Source organism: Puntigrus tetrazona, chromosome 25, assembly GCF_018831695.1.
Source record: "Puntigrus tetrazona isolate hp1 chromosome 25, ASM1883169v1, whole genome shotgun sequence".
NCBI lineage: Eukaryota > Metazoa > Chordata > Actinopteri > Cypriniformes > Cyprinidae > Puntigrus > Puntigrus tetrazona.
This window is the reverse complement of record NC_056723.1, coordinates 7,284,579-7,309,191: the sequence shown is the minus strand read 5'-3', so window position 1 is coordinate 7,309,191 and position 24,613 is coordinate 7,284,579. Positions and strand designations below refer to the sequence as shown.

General features: G+C 35.9%; 1 protein-coding gene across 4 annotated transcripts in view; it reads left to right on the top strand.

Annotated features, from left to right (window-relative positions):
- nav2b (neuron navigator 2b) overlaps positions 1-24,613 on the top strand; it is a 58,012-nt gene that overhangs the window by 17,291 nt on the left and 16,108 nt on the right. For all 4 annotated transcript variants that reach the window (XM_043228376.1, XM_043228374.1, XM_043228375.1 and 1 more), the window contains 4 exons: positions 3,155-3,277; positions 19,471-19,600; positions 22,113-22,410; positions 22,927-23,527. In XM_043228376.1, the coding sequence (XP_043084311.1) occupies positions 3,155-3,277; positions 19,471-19,600; positions 22,113-22,410; positions 22,927-23,527 (1,152 nt within the window). The remainder of the gene's footprint in view (positions 1-3,154; positions 3,278-19,470; positions 19,601-22,112; positions 22,411-22,926; positions 23,528-24,613) is intronic.

Here is a 24,613-nt window from a genome sequence, read left to right as displayed (position 1 = left end):
CATTTTCTAATGATATTTGTTAATTATTTTTTTAAGTTAATTATTTTTTTAAAACATTTTATTTAATTTTATTTATTTAAATGTTTTTAATATTAAATATTTAAACTGCTTAAGAAAATAAATTAATAAAATATATATTTTTTTACTTTTAAATAATTTGTAGGAACAACATTAACATTAACCCACTTACATAAAGTAGCAATATTTTTATTAACTAATATTAACAAAGACGAATAAACTGTGATGAATAAAATGATTAATACTGTAATAAATGTGTTGTTCGTTATTTGTTCATATTAGTTAATTAATTAACTAAAGTTAACAAATGACACGTTATTGTAAAGTGTTTCCAACAGACTTGGTTGACAGACTGATGTTGACTGACTTGCAGTGGGTTATCAGGTTATCAGGGCAAATGAATAACCTGATCGGGCAGAGTGTTTAACTGGTTGAACTAATGTTAACGAGTTTTGTTGCTCAGTAACCAATGTTAAGCAGAAGCCGTTGATTCCAGTAACACACCTGTCAGGGAACTGAAGAATAGGAAATATTGTCCAGTCATAACATTAAAACACAGACACTATTCACAATCATAGAGAACCTCCACAACAAGTACAATGCTGGTACTATAGTTCTGTGATGGTATCAGACGGTGGTTCTTTGATGAATACCATGGTATTGTTTATTTACCAAATGCATGCACTGTGACAAGACAAAGGTTACGGAGGACATATGCTAAAACAAAGTCACTTTTAACCAGTCAATTTAATCAATATGTTAAACGGTCTCACAAATCTACTAAACATTTTATTATATCTTAATATCTTTGTGCTACTAGTTGCTAAACCTTTTGATAGGTGTTTTGAAATGATTAAGCAACCGCAGGATTGTGAAATTCATATTTAGTGACTTGCTTGATGATTCATGTACTGTTTAATTACTTAAATCATTAGTGTGGTGTAAGCTGTTTGGAAATTTCCCACCTGCCCAGCAGGTTAGTCAGCTGCTCCGGGTGATGAACTGCTGTCACCTGATTGCTTCACAGCAGGAAATGAGAGATTAAGCTGAAGGATGTGTCTGTTAAGGTTCTATAGAATCTGTGTTGTCATCATCTGCAAATTATATCCCCTGCGTTCCTAATTATTATGCAAGTTTAAATTCTGGTCATTTTCTTTCCCAAGAACATTATACCAATCCAAAACCACATTAGTTTTAATAACTGCCATTGATTTTGTATTTAATCATATATAAGGGATATATAATTGTCCAGGAAGGCTAAAAGGCTATATTTTTCTTTTTTCTTTTACTTATATAAACTTTTAGTTTAACAGGACGAAACATATTGTTTTTGATAGTTTAGATGTAGATGTAGTATTTTCTGTTCAAAATCAATATTATTTTTACCTGGACATTGAATTTACTTTCAAAATATTGTTGAAAGACGTTCACTTCTTTAAAAAAAATGGCATGATGAATAACATGTAAGTATATAATATTAGCATTGATAATTTGTGAATTTGTTAATCATTTATAATGTGGCCTTTTGTACCCCCCAAAAAATTATTCTTTACTATTATTCATTAAAATGATTAATTCTGTTAATTAAAATGATTACAAAATAAAAATAAATTCAGAATATTATTATAAACATTTCCAGGCTATTTTAGGCAACCTGAAATCTTTAATGTTTAGTTCTGCTGTGCAAGAGATGCATCTGTTAAATGTTCAAAATCATATTAACCTGAAACATCAAGCTTATCTGGAATTGAATCGGCCTATTATCAGCGCTGCTCTCCCCCTGCCATAATTTTAAGTGTTTGGTTCATATTGCTTGTCCCCAGAGGGCAAATGACTCTCTTTTGAGAACCTGTTTAGAACATCCACTTAAACGGTTTAACAGAATATACACCCATCCAGCTTGTGCCTCCGGTTAAGATACACTGTCCCACACAGCTCACCTGTCCACTTCTGCCTGCAGTCCAACCCACAGTCGCTCTTATGTTCTCTCTCTCCTCACTTCTCAGTGCAGTGTGTCCTTAGGGATATTAAGAACACGGATAAGCACTTACAGTAAGATCACAAATACATAAACACACACCTTAAGAGTCAACAGACATGGTCATGTGAAACCAGCCAGACTTTGTTGATGGTCGCAGTTCTATCTTGTGACCTTTGGTGAGGTGAGTGAATATTTTGACTTGCATGCTGGTTAAGGTATTGGTGGTGTTAAATTAAAACAGGCTTTCGTTTAATCTAATTTATAGCTTCTTTGGTTTAATAGATTTTAAGTTGTGGTTCGTTTAAAAAGTTATTCGACAAGGTTTCACTTGTAACTTTAAACAAATTGTTCAGTAATGGATTAATTGCGATTAATCCCTACAAACAAAGATTTTGTGTGCATAATATATGTGGGTGTTCTGCGTATATTTATTAGGTATGTGTAAATACATGCACACAGTATAGATTAATAATACAATATAATACAATAAAACATATTTTTTGAATATCATTAATCAATTAACAGCACACACACACACACACACACACATGTGTTTTATTCATATGTGTATTGTAGTATTTTAGTAAATGCTATATTTATATGAATATGTAGGATTTTTTTAATCTACCATGTAAATTGTTATATATATATATATATACACACACACACATACATAGATAGATAGATATATAGATAGATAGATAGATAATGTAAGTGTGTGTGTGTGTGTGTGTGTGTGTGTGTGTGTTATATGTAAAAAGTCTTTCCTGTACATTTCATGGCAAGATCTAAAATTATCACACTCCTCTACTTAAGCAGAAAAACAGGTTTGTCCTGTGGTCTGATTTCTTGAGACATTGACAAGCGTTAGTCTTTGCTCCGGTTGTAGTTCACTGAAATCATTTGTTATGAATGTGAACGTGCAGACACAACATGCCGTCAAAGGAGCATAGGAGTATATACGAGTACAGATCATAGATCAACATCATGTAACATATTTGCTTTTGTTAATGCGTCTCGCTACATATTTAACTGTAGCATTTCACAAGACAGCTTGTTTATGCTTCATTTACGGATAAGACCCTGCATTAGACCTGCAATTTGTATCTCGTGTCATATTCAGCATTTATAATATGTGTGTGTGCGTATTTGCAGATACATGACGGACGGAGGTCTCAACCTGTACTCCAGAAGGGTTAACCGGGTCTCAGATGGAATGAACAACGTGAGAGGAACCATTCAGCACTTTAATCCCAAAAGTCAAGATGATACTGATAGGTAGGACTTAACCTTTAACCTTTGCCTTACCTGCACTAACTTACCTTGTAGACTCTTTTTCTTTTTCTGATGATTAATCGCCACAGACTGCTTGGTAGTCAAACCTTAGCATTTCATATGGGCAACAGAGTTGCTTTTGTTTCCTCACAAAGGAAGAGAGTGGTCATTGTCTTCATCAGTGCCAAAGGCAAGAGCTAATGGATCAGTTTAGACATACATTCAGTTCTTTATGCATGTGTTCTCACGTTCGGTGTGCTTTTGGGCCCTGCGGCTGTTTAACGTCCCACATCCCTCATCGTTTGCGCTGTGTCTTTTCTAACGCCACAACACTCTGCGTGAACACGTAAAGCCGCGTGTGTTTTTACTAAACACACTCTGAGCTGACAGCGGTCGACATATTCATGATTAAAAATGTCTGATGAGCTGTGACTCATTGGTTAAGAATAGAAATATGTCTGAAATGTCAGCTTGAAAAAGGAGATGAAAAATGGAGAGGTTGAAAACAGATACATTAAAGAGGATTTGTAAGAAATGGGCTAAGAAATGAAAGTGAAAAGGCAGTGGGTGGGGATACAAGATGATGTTGCAAGAATGTGCTACTGGAATGATTGATGGAAACCTCAAAAACAAGTAAAAAGACTGACTTTTTCATTTTTGCAAGAGATTTTGTTAGTGATCATCATAAACGGATGTCATTATTACACGTTTTTGCCAGTCTGAATCACTTCTTTATTCTGTAAAACACAAAAGAAAATACAATGAAATTCAGTGGTGTCCAATGTTGTTGAACTGAATTTTAGCGATAACTTATAAACCATTAAAAAGCGTATTTACTGTATGCTACGAGGATGTTAATCGATAGTATATACTTTTGTTGAAGCCATCAACCCACATCATTTCAACATATTTTGTAAATAATCCTGTTTAACGGTAGCATTCCTGGCGGAAAAACTACATTTCCCATGATTCTTCAGAAAATCTCAACCAATCAGAAAACTGTGACAAAAGTTTCACTTTGAATCACTTTGAATGATGTAATTACATCTAACTAGGTATCTAGCTATATCGATATAGCCTGGTTTGTATCGCAGTTTTAAGCCTTTCACATATCATGCTTGGAAAAGCCATGATATTTTTAAATATATCTGCAGCTGTATTCACCCAAAAGATGAAAGTCATATGCACTAAGGATGACTTGAGGGAGAGGGTTAAGCAGATTTCTTTTTCCGGTGAACTAGCCCTTTAAGTGCTCTGTTTTGCACATTATGTATGTATATGTTTCCCAGTTTTTTTTATATTTCGATTCAAATCAGTTCATAATGTTGTGGTTCACCTCGTAGCGAGTTGATTTGGCTAATGGCTTTCCACGTTCCAGGGCTTAAAAAAAAAGAAAACTCTATGGGAAAAATGATTGGGAAAGATGCTTCCATAACCAAGGTGGCATGAAAAATGATTTCGAATGACATGAGCGTGGAGGGTCATTTTTAGCTGAATTATCCCTTCAGATGTTGCTGGGCTCTGATGGTCCCATCCTGCAAAGTGGACCAGACTTAGCCCGTAATTTAAAGTAATTTTAAAGACTCTTCGTGACTGATCTTGCCCTGTCCTTGATGAAGCCAGTGCAAAATATCTCACAGATAAAATGACAGTCGATCAAAATGTTGGCATAAAATAAAGTCAGACAGATGACCTCCAGACAAGCCCTGTAAGATCCACTGTTCTCCAAATAAGGTGATTTTCTTGAGCCCAGCCAGGTGTTTTTACAGGATTCTGTGCCCAGTACCTGTCAAGATACCGTCTTAGTGCCCAGATTGATACAGGTGAAGGAGGGATGATCTAAGAGCTCGTGAAATGTAGCTGGGGGGCAGGAATGGCAGGAATCCAATGGGAATTCCTTTTCTGTCTTCTTTCTTACTGGAAATGCTTGATGTCATATATAATTTAATGGATTCTTTCTCCAACAGCAGCTGGCGTAAAAAAAAAAAAAGAGTTAGGTGTTTTTCGCTCACGTTATTTTGACTTGCTTTGTCATCAAATCTGCCAAAACAAAGTTTGGGTCGGTGAAGAAAGATGGGGCGGTGCGAACTTTAGTGATGCATCCTTCTGAGAGCCGCTTAAATTCCATCGAGAAGGGAGCCATGTTGGTTTTGGAGTTGGGAGTGTGTGGATGCCGTAGAAGATTATTTTGATTCATTTGCGCTGTACTGTAAATTCGGTCAAGACTCCTGTGATCAGATAACAAGCCAAACTCTTTAGTAATTCATTTCAGCTGATGTCTCAGATGAATCATCAAGCTTGTCTTGTTTTGCTTGGACTATATTTGCCTTGTAGATAACACATTTTGTTTCACTGTTATTTTGGTGTGTTTAGCATAACTAGGGATGCACCATGTATTGGCACCATACTGGTTAGTAGTGTTTTTATATATATATATATATATATATATTTATTTATAAAATTTTATTATTTTTATTTGATTAATTTGACTAAAATAAAGGCATTTAATCATTTTAATTTCATATATATTTTTACATTTTTAGATTTTTAAAATCTTTTGTTTAGTTTAATCTATTGGTAAAGAATGGTTACATTTAGATGACCTTTTCCATGATCTAATGCGCATTTAAAATAATCTTATACACTCAAAATGTAATCTTTAGCAAATGTCAAAATTATGAACATTTCCATACTGTACATTAGTACATTCACTTTTAAATAGGAATATTTATTTTAAGTAGTGCTGTCAGACGATTATTCACATCCAAAATTAAAGTTTTTATTTACATTATATGCGTGTGCGGTTTTTACAAATACACACACATACAATATGTATTTTGAATATGTATGTGCATATTCATTCATATAATGTATCCTATATATGAATACATTTAATATATAAACATAAATATAACACATTTTTCTTAAATATGTACATTCATGTGTTTGTATTTAGATATACATAATAAATATACATTTATTTCGGATGTGATTAATCATGATTAATTATTTGACAGCACTACTTTTATGACATTTATTTTATTGTGTAGTGTTTTATTTTAGTGTAGTATAATAATATAAATTTAACTGTATTTGTTTAGCTTTTTTCCTATATTTATTGATCTGCTACATAATGTTCATGACAAATTTTCTTTGAGTAAAGGAAATAGGACCTCCCTCCTTTTTACACACTTTTGCATAGAAATGCAGACACACCCTCAAAAATGACAGTCGTCTCAAGTATGTGGTCTCTGAATCCCCGTGTAGTTTCCTGCCGGTGGAGGGATGTCCGTTTTTCAGGTCTGTGATGACTGCTACATTGTGTAAGACTGTGTAATTTGGCTGAGGCAGTTCAAACACGGCTCTGAAACGTGATCGGGGCGTCTCGTCCTGAAGAAAGGGGCTTAGGGACCAAGTCTGGACTGAAAACAGAGACCTGGTCAAATCCACACCCACACACAGAGGAAATGTGCCATATTGCACTCTCACATCTGTGGGTCAGTGAGTTTCAGTCCTTCATTTCAATGCATATGAATGCCTTTGGTGTGAGGCATTCGGTTAGATCGGTTTACATTACCTCAAAGACTTCTGTATGTAAATAGCCTCTATGTTATGATTGTCTAACTTTTGTCTTCCAGCGTACACTACTTTAATTTGTCAGGGTGGGCTGAGTTGTTGAATACTATATATGCATTTGTAAAAAAGTGCAGTCATGGTTTTATTGTTAAACTAGGGATGAAAGATTGTTTTATTTCAGTATAGGCCTATATTTCAGTATTTTGTATTTTTAAAAGTATGTACTTATTTTTTAATTAAAAACAGCTTTTGCTTGCTTTTTGCTGCAATTTTATTATTTTGGGGCTTTGTGTGCATTTTAATTATTAAATATAGTTTGATGTTATTTTATATTATTTAGTGTTATATTAAGTGTATTTAATGAAATAATTTCTGTAGACCAGTATAATGAACTGGTGTTTACCTGTCAATATTTTTACAAAACATTTTAAAATGTGAAAAAAAAGGCACACAGACACTTTTTGAGTAACGGCAAAAAACTGAAAGTAATTTTGCAGAATTTGATCAAAATTCTCAATTGTATTGCACCTGTTCAGTATATTGCAAATTAAAGTCATTGCAAAAATTGCAAACATTCAGCCTAGACAATTTCTGTAGCTTAGATGTACTTAGGGAGCTTTGTGTTACACAAGAGCAATGAAAATGATATGTCCCCTTTAAGCAAGGTTTGATTTATGACTTGCATTGCAACCTAGAATTTTTTTCACTTAGAATTGTATGTGCTGCTTTTCTTTTCCTTTCGTAGTTTTTAGGTATCAAATAATTGCGTCTTGTGCTAATATTTCTTCAGAAAGCAATTTTATGTTGTGTCAGTGCTGTTTGGCTGTTGATAAATTCAGAAATTCTCCCTATGTCACCAGGGGTCAGTAGAATAAAACCCTCAGCCTGCACAAATGCGCTCTCCACCAGGAGAAAGACAGAAAATGGAGATGAGCTGACCACTTGCCTTTTTGCCAACAAGCATTATTGTTCATGATAGCCCAGCAGGTACAGTCATTAAGTGCATGGGAGGGCTGAAAAAAAATCTCTCTCCACTTTCACGCTTCTCTCGCACCCCCGGCCCCTTGCCACACACACAGACTCGGCAGGAGGAGCACAGTGGCAGTAGTGTTATGGCTGTGGCTGATTAGGATCTTTGATAGTGCTGGTGTGTCTGGTTCTCAGGGAGCCGATATTTGTCTGTGTGATCCGCTGTAACTGTACAGTGCAGATACAAATGGATGACGAGAGGGCGACTGAACACTTTGGACATGACAGACTGGTCTAAGTAAGTGTGCTATTGAAGATGACAGCTGAATTGCTTTCTGCATTTGTAGTTGTGTGTTCACTAACTAAATCTACAGTTTGTTTTGACTGGTCTTTCTGATTAAGTGCTTTTATCTAGCTGCTTGTTATATCAGATTTTTTTTGTTTGATTTGCATTGTCAGTTTTTTTTTTTTTACATTATTTAGGTATTTTTTAACTTTGGGATAAGATCAAAAAAACAATTGCAATAAAACAAGCAGCAACAGATTTTTGATTATTTCATATTTTTAATTATATCTGAGTGTAACCATATGCATAGCTTGACTTTTGAGCTTGGGGGGGGGCCCAAACCAAGCTAGTCGATTTGGTCAGTAAAACTTTTAAATACATTTTAGCTAGTACACGTACAAAGTCACAATCTGTCCCATTAAAACTGCAGCAAGCGTGTGAAGTTGCCATGGCAAACGGATTCATTGCAGGCGAATTATTGTAAAGGCAGATTTTTCTCTTTTGGCCGTGCTTGCAATGAACACATTAAATAGAATGCACCATAAACATGTTTAAATCGCAAACACAGAAACGCAAGGTAGATTTTAAGTAAATCAATGAGCGAATCACCCACTGCTTTAAAACTGATATCTGTTCGATATTATCCAAGTTAAGTTAAACGCCCTGAAGCAGGCACGCAAACACATTTAGTGACGTTAAATCTTACTGAAAATGGGCGATTAAGCAGTTTATATATATTTAGTTCTTTGTGCATTAAATTACATTTGGATGTAAATACTCCTTTCTTAACATACATGTAAACAAAGTCTTAAACACTGAGCTGCTAACAGAGCGTCCCGTAGATCACCTTTATGAGACAGCATCTTCATCTGCCTTTATTTTGGTTATGTTCAGATTCCCTTTGCAATTGTATGCTGCATAAAACCTGCTAAATATCCATTCATGGGATGTAACAGGCAAGCAGTACATAATAGCGTATTATCCGCCAAAATGCAGATTCGTCACACGACAACTTACTCAACTGAGATTGGAAAAGCCATTAAGTTTTACATTCGCAATTGAAACGTGCTGGTCTATTATTAGTAAGTTGGTAACGTGAGCGAATGAAACCCAGTCAGTCATTTAAGTCTGCCAGCAGAATTCCAGCACAATGGGAGACACAACCTCTGCCTATTGTCATCTGTTACGCTTAAGTCATTAACCCCATCCATCTCCAAAACTGCAACGAGTGCAAGTCTGGTTCTTTCACCTTAAGCCCTCAGGACAGACTCAATGACAGCATGTGATGCATTCTTCACATTTAAGCTGCTTAAGCCGCCAACTGTGCAATTATTTTTTTATTGTCGTGTTGAGGCAAGACATTTGGAAACATAATCGTTTGGGAAAATACAATACAAATGTTTTGGAAATAGGAAATAACGGGTTGATGTGTTTCAGTGCGAATAAAGGATGCAAAAGAACATCCGTCCATTTGCTCTTGACACGTCTGGTATCGATGGAGAAAGCGATATGAAGAGAGAACTGCTTCCTCTGTGGTTTAGGACGGGTGAACGCGAGCTCTAGGGGGGCTTTGCAATCACAGCAGAGCGAACTGCTCTTCAAACTGTTAAGTGAATGGGACATGAGAAAGAGAGAACTCTTATCTGACATCTGAGGAAACAGCTACTTCCTTTACTGCAGTTTATACATTCAACCCGACAGGCAGCCAATGCCCAATGCTTTCTTTCTAGATGGTACCATTGGATGGGAACTGCTATGAAAACCTGCTCTTTCTTAAAAAAACATCACTCACTTATCAATAGATGCCATCAGAGCTGATGTTGAAAATAACACTAAGTAAGCATTCAAACACAATAGGTAGCATTCGGAACAGAGGATTCGTATACTAGGCTAAAGCAATGGTTTGAAGTTAAATATATCCTAATGATGGATTTAGTTATTACAAACACCCAGCTTTTTCTTTAAAAGATCCATAGTTTTCAGTCATGACCGGTTCAAAGACCTGGAGGGTAAAACATCCATAGAACTGCAGCACAAGCATGTCAGTTTTTCATCACTTATCAGCTTTTTGATCTCATTCTGACGGCACCCATTCACCGCAGAGCATTTATTGGCGAACAACTGATATAATGCTAAATTTCTCCAAATTTGACACTTTTAAACAGTTAAGAAACTAACTCAACTACAGCCTCGATGGACAGCTTGAGGGTGAATACATATTCAGCAGTTTTTTTATTTTGTGTGAACTATTTCTAAGAACGCTGAGAACTCCTCCAAGCTATGTTATATCTGGGTCTCAGCTCAAGTTGTTTATTCTCCTATCATTCTTCCTAGAATTATTTTGTGACATTGTTGAGATCTCTCTAAACCCCAAGTATAAATCCAATTTTTCTTGGCTGGTTTGCGTGACATTCTTTGAACGAGTGAAGTTTTGCAGCTTGGTGGATTCTGAAAGTGTTCACACAATGTGATTGTTTTTGGAGGGAGGAATCGCACCTTTAACAGTGCTAATTGGATGCTTGAGACAATGATCTTAATCACTCGGCACAGCCATCACACCCAGTGGTCCTTTCACATGCAAACGTGGCCAGGGAACAGGAAGTAGGAGATGGAGGGACAGAGAAAAGAAAAGAAACAGACTGAAAGACAGAGGGAGGAGGATATCCATCAACACACAAGTCCACCATCCCCCATGCTACCTTGTGTGTGTGACAGAGAGAAAGGATTCTTTATGCAGTGATGGGGAGTAACTGACTAAAAGTAGCAATGACATTCATTTATCTACATTTTTCAGTAGAACGTTGTTTTTAAAGTTGTTGAATAAGTGCATGTATTTTTGAACAAGTAGTGGTTTAATGTAAGAATATTCTATGGAACACTGTTTATTTATATACAGTATTTTAAATAAATAAATTAGCGATGGACCATAATACAGTCTACTGTAAAAAAGATTTATTTTAGGGAATTCATTTGTTTGGATTGGTTCATTTACATGTTTTATATGACATTTTATTATTCAATTGAAAATATACCGCTTTTGTTTGTCAGTATGTGCTGTCACTGTGAGTTCTCTGTGAATGGAAGTCAGAGACATAAAAAAGCGAGATAAAGGGTGAATTTCTGCTGTTTCAGTGTGGCATGTGTATTTGCGACAAAAGAACACATAGAAGCAAAAACAGAGGGATGGAAACACAGGAAGGAAAGAAAACAACAATGGAGAAATTGTCATGTGCTTTCAGTATCCTGGTGGCTCCTACAGAGCCGTTTTAGCTACAATGAAGCTCTTTTCTAACTATATCTATCTTCAAGTGAGATCTGTACTACTTTTCCTACACACCTTTTCCCCTCTAACCTTGTTTGCGAAAATGATTTTCACTAACTCTGCCCACTATTAGTCATGTAATTACACTTTATCCAAATAACATATTACTTAGGTTTAATCTCATTGTAAATACACTAGCACACAAAAGAGACACCAAACCATTTATAATGTTACTAAAGAATTTTATTTCACAAAAATTTTGTTTAATGCTTTTAAACTTTCTATAAAATTCTGTACAAAAACTCCTTTCAACATAGATAATAGAAGAACATGGATGGACGAAAATGTTTCTTGTGCAGCAAATCATTATTTTTGAAGAATCATGTGACACTGAAGACTGGAGTAATGATGCGGAAAATTCAACTTTGCATCACCAGATTAAATTCCATTTTAAAATTACTGTTTTACTACATCTTAGAAAAAATAAATGTTGCCTTTGTGAGCCTAAGATACTTTTCTTTTTTATTTTACTCATTGATCATATTTGATCATATAGCTGCATATTTGTATGTTTACCAAACAATAATTGTGAGGTAATATACATTATTGTGATTGGTTTTATCATACACAGCACTTTTTTTGGAACTGCAAGCCTGCTGTGTTGTGCTTATAGTCGCCTTACACATTTAACCATATTTTTCCATATTCAAAACGATGCAAATCACGCTCTGCGGTTCCCTGGAAAACCAACGCTAACCCAACCGAAGTGTGAGACCTGAAAAGTTGTCATTTTTGTTATATGTGTTTGTTGAAGAAGATGAAGGAGAGAGAGAATGCGAGCGGGAGAGAGAAAGGAACTACTCTGAATTCCTCACGCTCACTAGCAGCTCTGTCATTACAAACGTCTGGCGGCAAAGGTTTGGGCACGAGGACTGGAATCTCTCTCTCTCTTTCTGTCTGCCTCTGTGTTATTATACAAAGTCACATGCTCAGAACTGCTCTATGAAGACAGAAACCTCTGGTCACGCTGTATATATACATTCCCCAAGAATTTTAGATGACTATTTGCACTTGCAATGGCTTTAACGCTAACAAGATTAGCGGCTAGCTCTGTTTTTATGGATGTTGGTATACCAAAAAAGCTCAGACGCTACATATATAATGTATCGTTTGAGGCCCAAAACAGTTTGCTGTTTCGGTAAACGCAACAAAATTGCATCGCAGTTAGCAGGATATTCCACAAAGGATTTAGGCAGCTTGACCTTTAATTATGGGATGTGACCCTTAAAAAACTTTTGTAAACAACAGGGCATGAGAATGTGAAGCTTTGTGGAATGAACTAATTGGCCAGGTTTGGTTTAGTGTGTAGGTTAGTCACTTATTGACTTTATATACATTTAGCCACAAGCTACTCAGCCGCTAAACCCCAGACAGACAGAACCGTAAACCCAAAATGGATTCCCACACTTGTATCACGGTGGACTATGCTTCCAAGCTGTAAAAACACACTTAAGCCGTAACTTATCACAGAAGTTGGTGTGCTTAAGAAGATTACTTCTTCACACAGCTACACACACAGACACTTAATACTCACACACAAACACGTTTCATGTAGGAACCTGCCTTGCCTCAAACCTGTAAGGTCACCTGGCATTTACGACGCAACGCAGATGTCCAGATCTTACTCATGTGAAGACGCTAGCTGTCAAACCTGTCCTGCTGAGAGGATAGACAAACTTTCAAAAACACATTTGCTTGTTTCTGTAACGTGTTGCTCGTGTTGGTATTGGCTAAAACTATCAAGCATCATCTTTGATATTTGAAATTGACTATTAAAAAAGAAAATATCGCCTTGGCCACTAATTGAAATGAGTTTGATCTGAAGTATGAAAATTACTAAAACTGATTTTAGTGCTGTCTAATGATATATCATGATTAATCCCATCCAAAATTAAAGTTTTGTTAATATAATGTATCAGTGTGTACTACTGCTATATACTCAATGTGTGTGTATTAATAGATACACACAGCTCACACACTTACAATTAGTCATTTGACAGCGCTAAAAAATTCTAAAATCAAAATTAAAGCTGTATAAAAATACTTAAAAAACAATTAAAATGACAAAAGCACATTACACGCAAAATTACTGAAACGTAAACAAAAATGTAAATGAAAATATTAAAATGAAAGCTGTTTCTAACATTAGCCATTAATTAGAATACATTAGTTGACCACTTTTATTCACATTAATTTTATAGATCAATTTTTGTTAACATTTGTGTTATCTGTCTTAACATGACACAAAGTTGATTCGTGAGAATTCACTTGGTCAGATGTTCCTGATCTGTGAACCTTAAACACTTGATATTAGCAGTTTTTTTTTGATCGCTTAGGGAACCCAATTTGCTTTTAAGCCTTAGCTCATTATTGATAAATAATTCAGTTTAATTAACATCTTGACATTCTCTCTAATCCAGCTCTGCTCTGAGACCAGTTTATAGAGTCAACACCCATCTCCTTTTGAAGTTCTGCCGGGCTTAAAGACTGCTTTGTGATCAGATTACCATTCCTTCAGTTGGTAAAGCCGCTCCCCTCAGCTTGTGGTTGGCTGCTGGGTTTGTGAGTGTGTGTGTGTGTGTGTGTGTGTGTTTGAGGACAATCGTTCTCTCTCTCAGAGCAGTGAAAGGCAGAGCGAGGGAAGGAGTGCAGTGGAGCTTTACTCATGAAGCTGCCTGCCACCCAGCCAAACTTTAGCGGCTTCTCGCTGGCTGTCCCGGGATCAGGCTTTTGCCAGGGAATTCTGCAGCCCGGCTCCGACACTCTGAGGTACAGAGGAGGAATTTTCTTTGTTTGAGGATTTATGAGGTGGAAAGTTGCTTTGCCACGTGGGACTGTTTTTGTGTGAGTGCCTGAGTGAGAAAGAGTAAGGTGTGTGGTGACACCGCTTCCCTCGACTTTGAAAAGTTTTAGAATAAAATAAACGTTGAATGCATTTTTATTATATGCAAAATACTTTTCAAAAATAATGCCGGGAATTGTGGTTAGAAAATAAAAATGGAACATATATAATTTTTAAACAAATTGATTAAACAAGGTAAATATGTTTTGTTGAAAAAACAAAGGATACACTTTGTGTATATGTCTAAGATAGTGATTGTCATCTTTCTTAAATTTATACAGTATACTGATAAACAAATCGTCTTTTACCATTTGAGCCACAATTTAGGTGTAATTTGTGCAGCTACATAAGGCAAGGACTGTGATTGTTCTTAGTTTTGGTACACCTGTGTCAAGAATCCTTCTTGCTCTTTGCTATTGACAAACTCAAAATTTCGCACACTATCACAGATTTGTCTGTATTATCTTTTTGAATTTGAATGCTAACTTTTACTTTTGAGGTCAGTAAGAGTTTGTACAAAGAAATTAATCATTTTATTCAGCAAGGACGCTTTTGTAAATTGATTTTAAAAGTCATTTACATTATTAAATTTGTAGTGTTACCAACATTTCTGTTTCAAATAAATGCTATTCAGTTGACATTTTTATTCAGCAAAAATTCACAGTTTTTTCCACAAAAAAATTAATCAGCTGTTTTTGACATTGACAAAATAAATATTTCTTGAGCAAATCAGTATATTAGTCAGATTTCCGAAGGATCGAAGTAAGTATATTAGTCAGACACCGAAGACTGGAGTAATGGCTCCTGAAAATACAGCTTTGCCATCACAGGAATAAACTAAATAATAATAATAATAATAATAATAATAATAATAATTTTTGCTCTATTTTAGATTAAATAAATTCAAATTAATATTCAAATTAATATTCAAATATTTTTAAACGGTAGTTTCACACCACCACCACAAACACACACTTTTTTCTCAAAGCAAAACGCTTGTCAATGCATTTCATTTCGTGCTTTTCCTGGTTAAAGTACCTTTCCTGATCTCCCACAATGCCCGGCAACAGGGCTGTGGTTGCTGTAGAGATGGGTATCCTTGCAGAACTAATTGATAGGCCACCCAAAGCAAACAGGACGGGGCAGAGTGTGCAGTCGAGTTGAAGCTCACAACTCCACGCTGCTCTTCTAATAACAGGTCTTTAGAAAAAAACCCAATTTCCTGCCCTGTGGATCAACCCCCCTATATGCTTTTACTTCTTTGGGGCTTGACACTAATCTAATCTCCCCGTCGGGGGAGGGTTGGGGACCGGGGCCACTGTTTCTGCATGCACGTGTTTGACCACGGCCTGAGTAGATGACAGGTTGTTTTTTCGGGACGGTGTGTGTTTGGTTTTGTCAGACTTGTGTCTTCTGTCACTGGCAATAAATTTGCCGATTCATAATATTAGCTTAAAGTATTAGTGAGCGTTGTTGATATTGGTGGTGAGAGATTGTGAAGAGCAGGTGAGACGGAGAGCGTTTATACCGTTTTTATTCAAAACACCTCAGACAGGTGTTTGTTTATATAGAGATCTGAATGCATGATTTGCCTCTTTAGTTGTTTTATGTAGACTGCAACGAGAGTCTTCACAACTGAAGGATTTTATTTAAACCGATTGACCCAAAATGTATCATTCTTTATTTACTTTTAAGTTTTTTTAAACCATTAAATTTTTAATCTCTGCAATTCATAATGAGAAATATCACACTTTTTAATGCAGTGGCAATGAATGCTGGCTGAAGATATCAGTTCCAATTATGACCACAAAACCACCTTAAAAGTATCCTAAAGAATCATAAAAGTAGTCCACATAACTTTATATTCCAAGGCTCACCCTCAAACCATCCTGGGTGTATGTGATAAAATTTTTTCAGATGAATACAGTCAAAGTTATATGTAGTAGTATGTCATAGTTATATATAAATGGGTGTTTAGATTTTTAAGTCCAGTAAAGAGCGTTCATCCATCATAAAAGTACTCCACATGGCTTCGAGGGGTTAACGAATCCATGCTTGGTGCAAGAAAAATATCCATATTGAAACTTTTGAATGAATGCTCTTAAGAGCGTTCCAGCTGAGGACATAGGTGATGAACACAGAAGTGCAGATGAGAAACCAATTCAAATCACTGAATTTGAATTGAATGGGAAAAATTAAGATTTTTAAAGAAATTTGAGAATAGATTTCAATATATCCAAGAGTAGGAAGGCTTTCTTTTGCTGTAAACAAAACTTGGTTCTCACAAGACTAGCATATTCTCACCGCCATCCACTACAATGTCATTCCTTCTTACACAAACACATCGCTTCACTTCAGAAGACCTTTTTTAACCCCCTGTGTGGAACACTTTTTATTATGGATTGATGTACTTTTTGGGCTTCACAATCTCAACACCCATTCACTGCCAGACATTACATCCAAAAATGAACATTTTGTCATTAACCACTTACCCACATTTCATTCCAAACCCGTCCACTGAACACAATTTAAGATATGTTGGATTAAAAACCAGAACGCTTGCGACTGTCCCATTGACTGGCAAGTAATGAACACTGTCAAGGTCCAGAAAAGTATAAAAGACGTGTGATGAAATTGTATGAAAAGCAAGAAATTTCATCTGTGTGCATGTAGTAATTCTCTCTGTTTTGTGCTTTTAATTGACCCAAAATATTTATTTTCTTTCTGGCATTTTAAAGCATTCCTTTGTGTTCCGTGCCTCATTCAGAACCAATATATTGCTCACTCCCCTTCTATTTTGGGCTGGTTTGCACTTGGGCAAAGCAAGAGGAATGTCTTTGGATTATGTTGGAAAGAAAGAAACGGAGATGAATTCTTTGAACGTGTATAAAAGTACCACTTTCTGACCCACCTCTACCCTCTCTGCCACCCACACCCTCTGCTTCTCTCTCTTTGATGTATGAAGTATTGTGTGGCTGTTCAGAACTTTATTTTGTTGTTGTGAAGATCAGAGAGGTTGACATGCTGGTCAACAAGAAAATAATATGGTGGACTGTTCTGTTGTGTAACCTAATGTGACTATATGTGTAAAGTATATAGGAGTTGGTTGGGCTTATTTAGTCAACATAACAGCTTAAATTCATAAGGTTTTAATGTTGTATAACTTTATGGCTTAATGAGTTTAATTAGGACATTTCACTTTTATGAACAAGACTTAAAAAACTGGTGTGCAAATTGAAACAAAACAATAAAGCTGATATATTTTAAGAACAGGTATCGCAAGTTTCTTTTAGTTAAACATCTCTGGCTTTAGTCTGGGACTAGGCTTAAGCCTTGTCTATAACCCTGTGAGTTAATGTACAATGTAATAATAAATGACTCGCTTGGTGAAAGCCTTTTGACCTTTATACTATAGGTTTTACTTTTAAATAAATAATTTCACATATCGTCATTCTGTTTATAAAAACTTTTATTTATTAATATTTTAAAATTTAGAAATAGTTTCATTTTGGAAGAAGAATATTTAATAATAATAATAATAAAATATTTTATTGATATTTTTAATACCATGAAAAAATATATTTAATGAACAATAAAATTGCTGTTTGATATTAAAGCATTCTTATTTTTTTAATACAAATATGTAATTTCATTTTAAGATAAAAATATTTGAATTATGATTCAATTTATAATATAATTTATTTTCAATACTTCATTTTATTATTTTATGCATCTCCTTGGATGAAACAGGCTTTTTAAAAGCGTATATCTGATTAAAGTAAAAAAAAAGTCAACTTTTAGCTGGAACTAGACTGAATGCATTTAAATGGATTTCATGGTGCCTCCAAAAAGGAAAAAGTGACTCATTCATGTCTATTTTCTTTCCATTTCATTACTGGGGGCTTTTTTGGTATTTGTTTGCATTCGCCATCTATAGCATCTGACAGCATATGGCAAATGATGAATGAAGCAGATCATTTAAGCAGAGACGTTCAAGCAGACAAACACATTAGCACAGTGTGTGTGTGAGGTTTTAGTGACAAATAGCCCCAATGGGACCAACTTTCTCACAGCTCATTAAAACAGGAACCACAGACGTCCTTCCACGCCAGTTATGTCGAGTCATTTATGACAGACGTGAGCTATGGAGACTTTGTTCATATCAAAACAAGTATCTATTCAGCCGAGTGGTAGGACGTCAGGACTGCGGTGGATGTTTGAACACACGCCTCTCTTGATTCATGAGACTGCCCGTGAATGAGCTTATGGGCTGGTTTGTTTGCCTGAATGATCCTGAGAAATGAGGAGGATTAGGTGGTATCTTAGGTGTTGATAAGACGTTTTGTTGCCACACAGAGTTGCTTAATCTGGATCTCTTAGCATCGCTCGAGGCTGGAGTGGCCTAAACCGGTGGCTTGTGGGAGTTTGGGCAGTCTGTGTTTGGATTTAGCAGCTAGCATGGAGGGGCTTCCTGTTTACACACCCACATTACATTCATGTCATTTTCCCTGTCTTTCAGATCTTTTTATGGGTTATAATTTTTAGATTTTTAGAAGTAGCACAATTGTGTGTAGCTAATTTCATGAATGTAAAAATGTATATAATATCTTAGCTGTGACTTTCAGTAGGTTTAAAAATATAACATACCTATTAAAAATACAAATATTTTATTGCCTGAAAGTGGTTTTAGCCTGATGTAGATAGATAGATAGATAGATAGATATATCTGTGATTAATCTTTTGACAACACATTTACAAAATGTATAATCGCACAACTCTATCTCACAACTGTGTTTTTCAACTGTGTCTTTGGCCCATATGATTTTGGTTGAGCCCTGCTGAGCATCCTAATGGATTTCGTCAGACAGGAACACTGTGGGAAACGGGGAAAAGCAAAGCAGAGCGCATTGAGAATTTGAGGCGCAGAGCTAATTAAAACAAGTTTTGAGGAGCAGAGAGACGCTCCTAATGTTCCAAGCATGATGGGAATGCAGGTTTTTATGCTCAGACTGTCCCTGTGCAGACTTCATGACTCTCCACAGATGCTGTTTTTGCTTACCTTTCCTTCCATTCCCACTCTTTACATCTGCATTTTCCATATTACGCCGAAGAGCCTGCATCCATGAATTCGGTTTTATCTCTTGGGGTGCTCTTTTTACTTTATTTATTTCACCGTAGCTCTGTTTTCTCTTTGTTCTCAGTTGGGACGACAGCAGCTCAGTCAGCAGCGGGATCAGTGACACCTTAGACACAGATGACCTCAACACCAGCTCGTCCCTTAGCTCCTACGTCAACACCCCATCTGTCCCACACAGAGACGTGGATGAACAGGTCAGTCATTGATACCAGAACCTCATGAAGCAGAAGCAGAAACATCTGCAGAAGCTCGCATGAGAAATAACTTCAAAACATCATTCAGTTTTCATTTATGGAAATGATTTTCATAAAATGAACTTTTATTGTTATATTTGATTGTCTGTCATTGTTTCAAATAAGTAATAATTTATATTTTAATTATGGATTTTTTAAGTGTTAAGATTGAAACAACTATGGTCCTTGCACACAGAATTTTTGTATGTGTTTATATATATACTATATATATATATATATATATATATATATATATATATATATATATATATATATATATATATATATATATATATACACATTTTATATATCCATTTTTAAATTTTAAAATGACATAAATCGATCAAAAGGAACTGTGCAAACATTTCTGAAGAGAATTTCTGAAGACTGTCCCTTTGTATAAAAGGTTTAAATTTGTTATTTTTCATTAATAAATGAGATATGTGTATGTGTATTGGTATATGTATTGGTAAATGTAGTACCTATTGGTAAACATAAAAGGTGTATGCATTGTACATCTTTTTAGATCTTTATAAAAAAGAAAATCTCTAAAATGTGTTAATTTTAATAACAATCAAGATTTGGGACATAAAAGTGCTTGACTTTAAAGAAACACCCATGCAAAGATACACATTGAAATGTAGTAGTCTTATAAATATCTCACTGAACTGTTAAAAAGCCGCTTAATTTGATTCGCCATCTCTGGTTATCATTATATGCAATCAAAAACAGGCCTGCACATTTACAGAACTGCTTTGGGGGCGGTTCTGTTGCTTCATTGTCCCTTTTGATTCGATGAAACATTGGTGGGCTCTTATCAGAACTAGCCTGTGCAGTCTGTGAGCGTGAGTCAGCGGACTGACTCAACTCTGCCCCGGTGATTGATCATCTTTACAAGCTCAAAGCAGGTTAACATATGCTGAGCAAATGGGCCAGTACAGTGAAGCAAAGATACAGCGTCTGTCTCGCCTGTTCTAACAAGATGAGATCTTTAATCCAGACGTGGCACACTGGGTTGTGGGCCAGTAACTTTTTCCACACCTAGGGCTTATCGGTTTGTGCATTGGTGTTGTTCCATGACCTTATTTATCTTCAGTCTTCCATATTTATCTTCGCAGATGATTTTCTCCATTTGTTTTTGATTTTGGTTCTTCAAAAAGCCCCAGCGGTTTCCAGTGCATAGAATTAGTTTAGTATCACTGAGGAATGATTGTAGTTTTTTTAGATACATTTTCAATTAGTTTTTAATTTTATTTAACATTTTTAAAGTAATTTGTATTAATTATTATTGTTTTTTGTGGTTTTGATTACATTTTTATTTTAGTTGTAGTTCATTTTATTAACAAAAACATTTATTTTGGATACCATTAATTGTTTGACAGCACTAGCTGTAGTTTTTTTACTACATGAAGTTAAACTTTATCGAAAAAAAGTCACTTTGGCTACTAGCTAAAATTTGTTCTTTTCTCATTCATTTAATTTTTTTCAGTTAACATTTGTTTTATTTCAAATAACTAAGCTCCTTTTCAATTCTAAAAGACATAAACACGCTTTCAAATTCAAAGAGATTAGAGCCATGACCCAAAAGTGCATCCGAAGCCAAACATCTGCCACCTTTCACTTCCACACCCTTGTACTTTTCCCCTATATAGTCTCCCCTCATTCTTCGGGCTGGAGTGGAGGAAGGATTTATTGTATCGGCATTGAGATAACAATGTTTTGGAATTGGCCTGATAACAACTGGAGGCTATTAACATTCTTTCCCTTGCAATAATTTTTATGAGGATTTTCAGTAGCAGCTTTCTAAAAGGGGATGATGTCATCTTGGATACATACATTACAAGGTCATGTAATGGGCGAGTTGGCTCTTTAAAGATATTGTATAATATATTTGAGCATATCCAATGTCCAGTGTCATTTTATTTACTTTTATGTTAAGGACTCTCAAATATGATGACTCTTAAATTTAAAAGCAAGCATATATTTATGTAATATACAGTACTTATATTTTTATATTAATGTAACAACAATTTATACTCTGCTCACAAACCATCTGGCACACTCTTTATTATATTTTTTCCACAAGCTGTTTTTATTTTTTAACAGTTAAAACTAGTGCTACCAATGGAATTAAAGTAATTAAATTAATCATATAATTAATCTTATAATAGTTCTTAAATGAAATTCTTATATAATTTGCTATTATATGTATTATTCAAATCACAATGTTAAACATATTTTATTTATTTATATTTCATAAATACAAATTAGCTTTGACAGCCCTAAAAAAATCCCCCACAGACACTCTGGCACCCCCTTGTAGCCCCGCTGGAAAACTACCAATTTTAATGTACTCCCCAATAGACAGTTATACTTGTTTGCAAAGAACATAGAATTTGTTTTATATTGCTTTTAAAGTTCAGAAGTTCAGAAAATTTCTTTGCAGTTAATGATCTTGCTTTCTCTCTTTCAGCTCCAGACGGATGCAGAGAAGCACTCTGCAGTGAAACACAACCCCAACTGGTCCAACAACGATCTTAAATGTTCAGAAGGCAGCTCTGACGGTGCCAACAAAATGGAGACCACAACTAAATGGAATCACAGGTCCTCCGATTTCTCAGACGAATCAGAACGGAGCTTGATGGGTCGCAAGACACCTACAATATCCCAGACAGGCTCTTGGAGGCGGGGAATGACCACCCAGGTGGGCGTCACCTCTCCGCGGACAAAATCTACAACACCGACGAACTGCAGCTCACTCAAAACACCTGGTAATGGTTTAGATAGTCATGTTTCATATCATGTTTTTACCAACCTTTTTTGGAACACAAAAGAATATATTCTGATGAATGTGTTTTATTTTTATTAAATAAATATCAATGAAGTACAAAAGCATGTTTTAAGAAAGTAAGTCATACAGTTTTTTAATGACATTTAAGTTCTTATCACCTTATCGTCTAATATTTTTAGTTTATTTTAGTCCAGCTTTATTTTAAATAGATCATTTTAAATAGTTTTAGATAGGAGTAACAATACTGACTGAGCCACGTCTCTGTTTTCATGTGATTTCCTGAGGCATAAAAGCCACAGAGGTGTATTATCTGATCAGAGATCACATCACATTGCACTATAACACCTACATTGTCTTATGTGTGGTGTTCTGTGCTTTTTTGCTGAGGTTTATGTTCAGACGAGTCCTGACACGGACCATGCTACTATATTCAAAACTGTACTAAAACATGATTTTATTTTGTGCTTGACAGTTTATGTCGTTGTTCATCCCACAGGTAAGACCGACGATGCCAAAGTGTCAGAGAAAGGACGTTCCAATGGCACCCACTCCTCAACTGATGATACCAAGAAACCTCCCCTCAGTTCGACCTCACGCACCCCAACCAGCACTTTTGGCTTCAAGAAGGCTCCGGGTGCAATGGCGACAATAACTGCGAGTGGAGCTGTGGTGACTAGTGGCTCTGCAACAGTGGGAAGGATACCTAAATCGGTTGGGTTTTCTGGAAATCGAATTTTGAGTCGTCAGACAACTGTTGATGATGGATACCTTCCTCCAAGTGCTCGGACGACTCTTCAGTACCGTAGTTTACCAAGGCCTAATCGAACCGGAACGGCTCGCTGTTCTAACCGCTCTAATAACACAAACCTTGATGCTAGTTTTTGCAATAAAGGTACTGCGACGCTTCCCAATCCTAAAAGTCGCAATTTCGTCAAGTCTCCAATTGGAACTACTAACCAGACAGATCGAGAAAAGGGTATCTTTTCCGATGTGGAGAGCCAGGTACTTAAGACTAGCTCAACTACCCAGACGGGGTGCCAAGCTGGACGGCAGGCGGGAGGAAAGTATTCAGAAATGTCCTCGCCAACCCTTCGTAGGTAAGTTCTCGGAGTTTAGCTGATGTAGACTGTTGATGAAAAATGTATTTTGCAAGGCATGATTTTTACTTGATGTGGATGAAAGCACCATTTTAGGTCCCTCAAATATTTATACAGCAGTTCTCAGCTGGGCTGTAGTTCCAGAATATTCTACTCCTTGGGTGCTGGACGGCCTTCACAGAACTCACTGTTTATCTGAGCGATTTGATGTTGGTAGAGATTCTGAGGCTTGAAAGGCGTCTTCTGGCCACCACAAATGCATTTTCCTTGGGCTTCTTGATGTTTCTGTAAGACATGGCACAGACCAAGAGGCCAGTGTTTGTTCTAGCTGATTAGCTTGCTAGCTCTGACTGATTGCTCTCCTAGTCAGTAGAACCAGACTACAGATAGACAGATGTTATCAGACTAGGCAGTCCATGAAGTAATGAGAAATATCAGAGGTGCCAGACTTTTCTTATCTCATATTTTTCTTTGTGAAGAACAGGGGTGTCCATCCTGGATGGCTAGTGACCTACAGATTTTAGCTACTCCAGCACCCTTGCTTGGAGGTCATTAGTGAGTCTAAAGACCTGACAAATGGTTCAGAGTTGTTTAACTAGGACTGGAGTTAAATTTTGTAGAACAGTGGCCTTCCTGGGGACTATTGTGACACCCTCAGTATGACGCTCAATTCCATTTTGCAGTCAGTGATCAACAAAAAACAATAAAAGTGATTCTTGTCTCTTCAGTTGGAACCTATTTATCTACTTTTTTTAAAGAATACAAACCAAAAATATACACTACATTTCCTAGTTCATTTTGAATATAACCAAAAACTGACTCATGATTCAGTGAAGGTCTTAATTGTGATCTCAGTAATAGTTGTCAAACTCAAAGTTTGTGAGTCTTTTTGAGTAATGCATTAATGATAAAAAAACATTTTGTTTACAATTTGGTTATTGCAGCCTGCACTATATTACATTTCCCCTTCCCTATCTTGTAACTTATCTTGTAAGCGAGTTTGAGACAGTTTCATAAATCTTTTTTCACTGACTCATTAAAAAGAACTGGTTCATAAGATTTATTTTTACTGAGTATGAGACCATT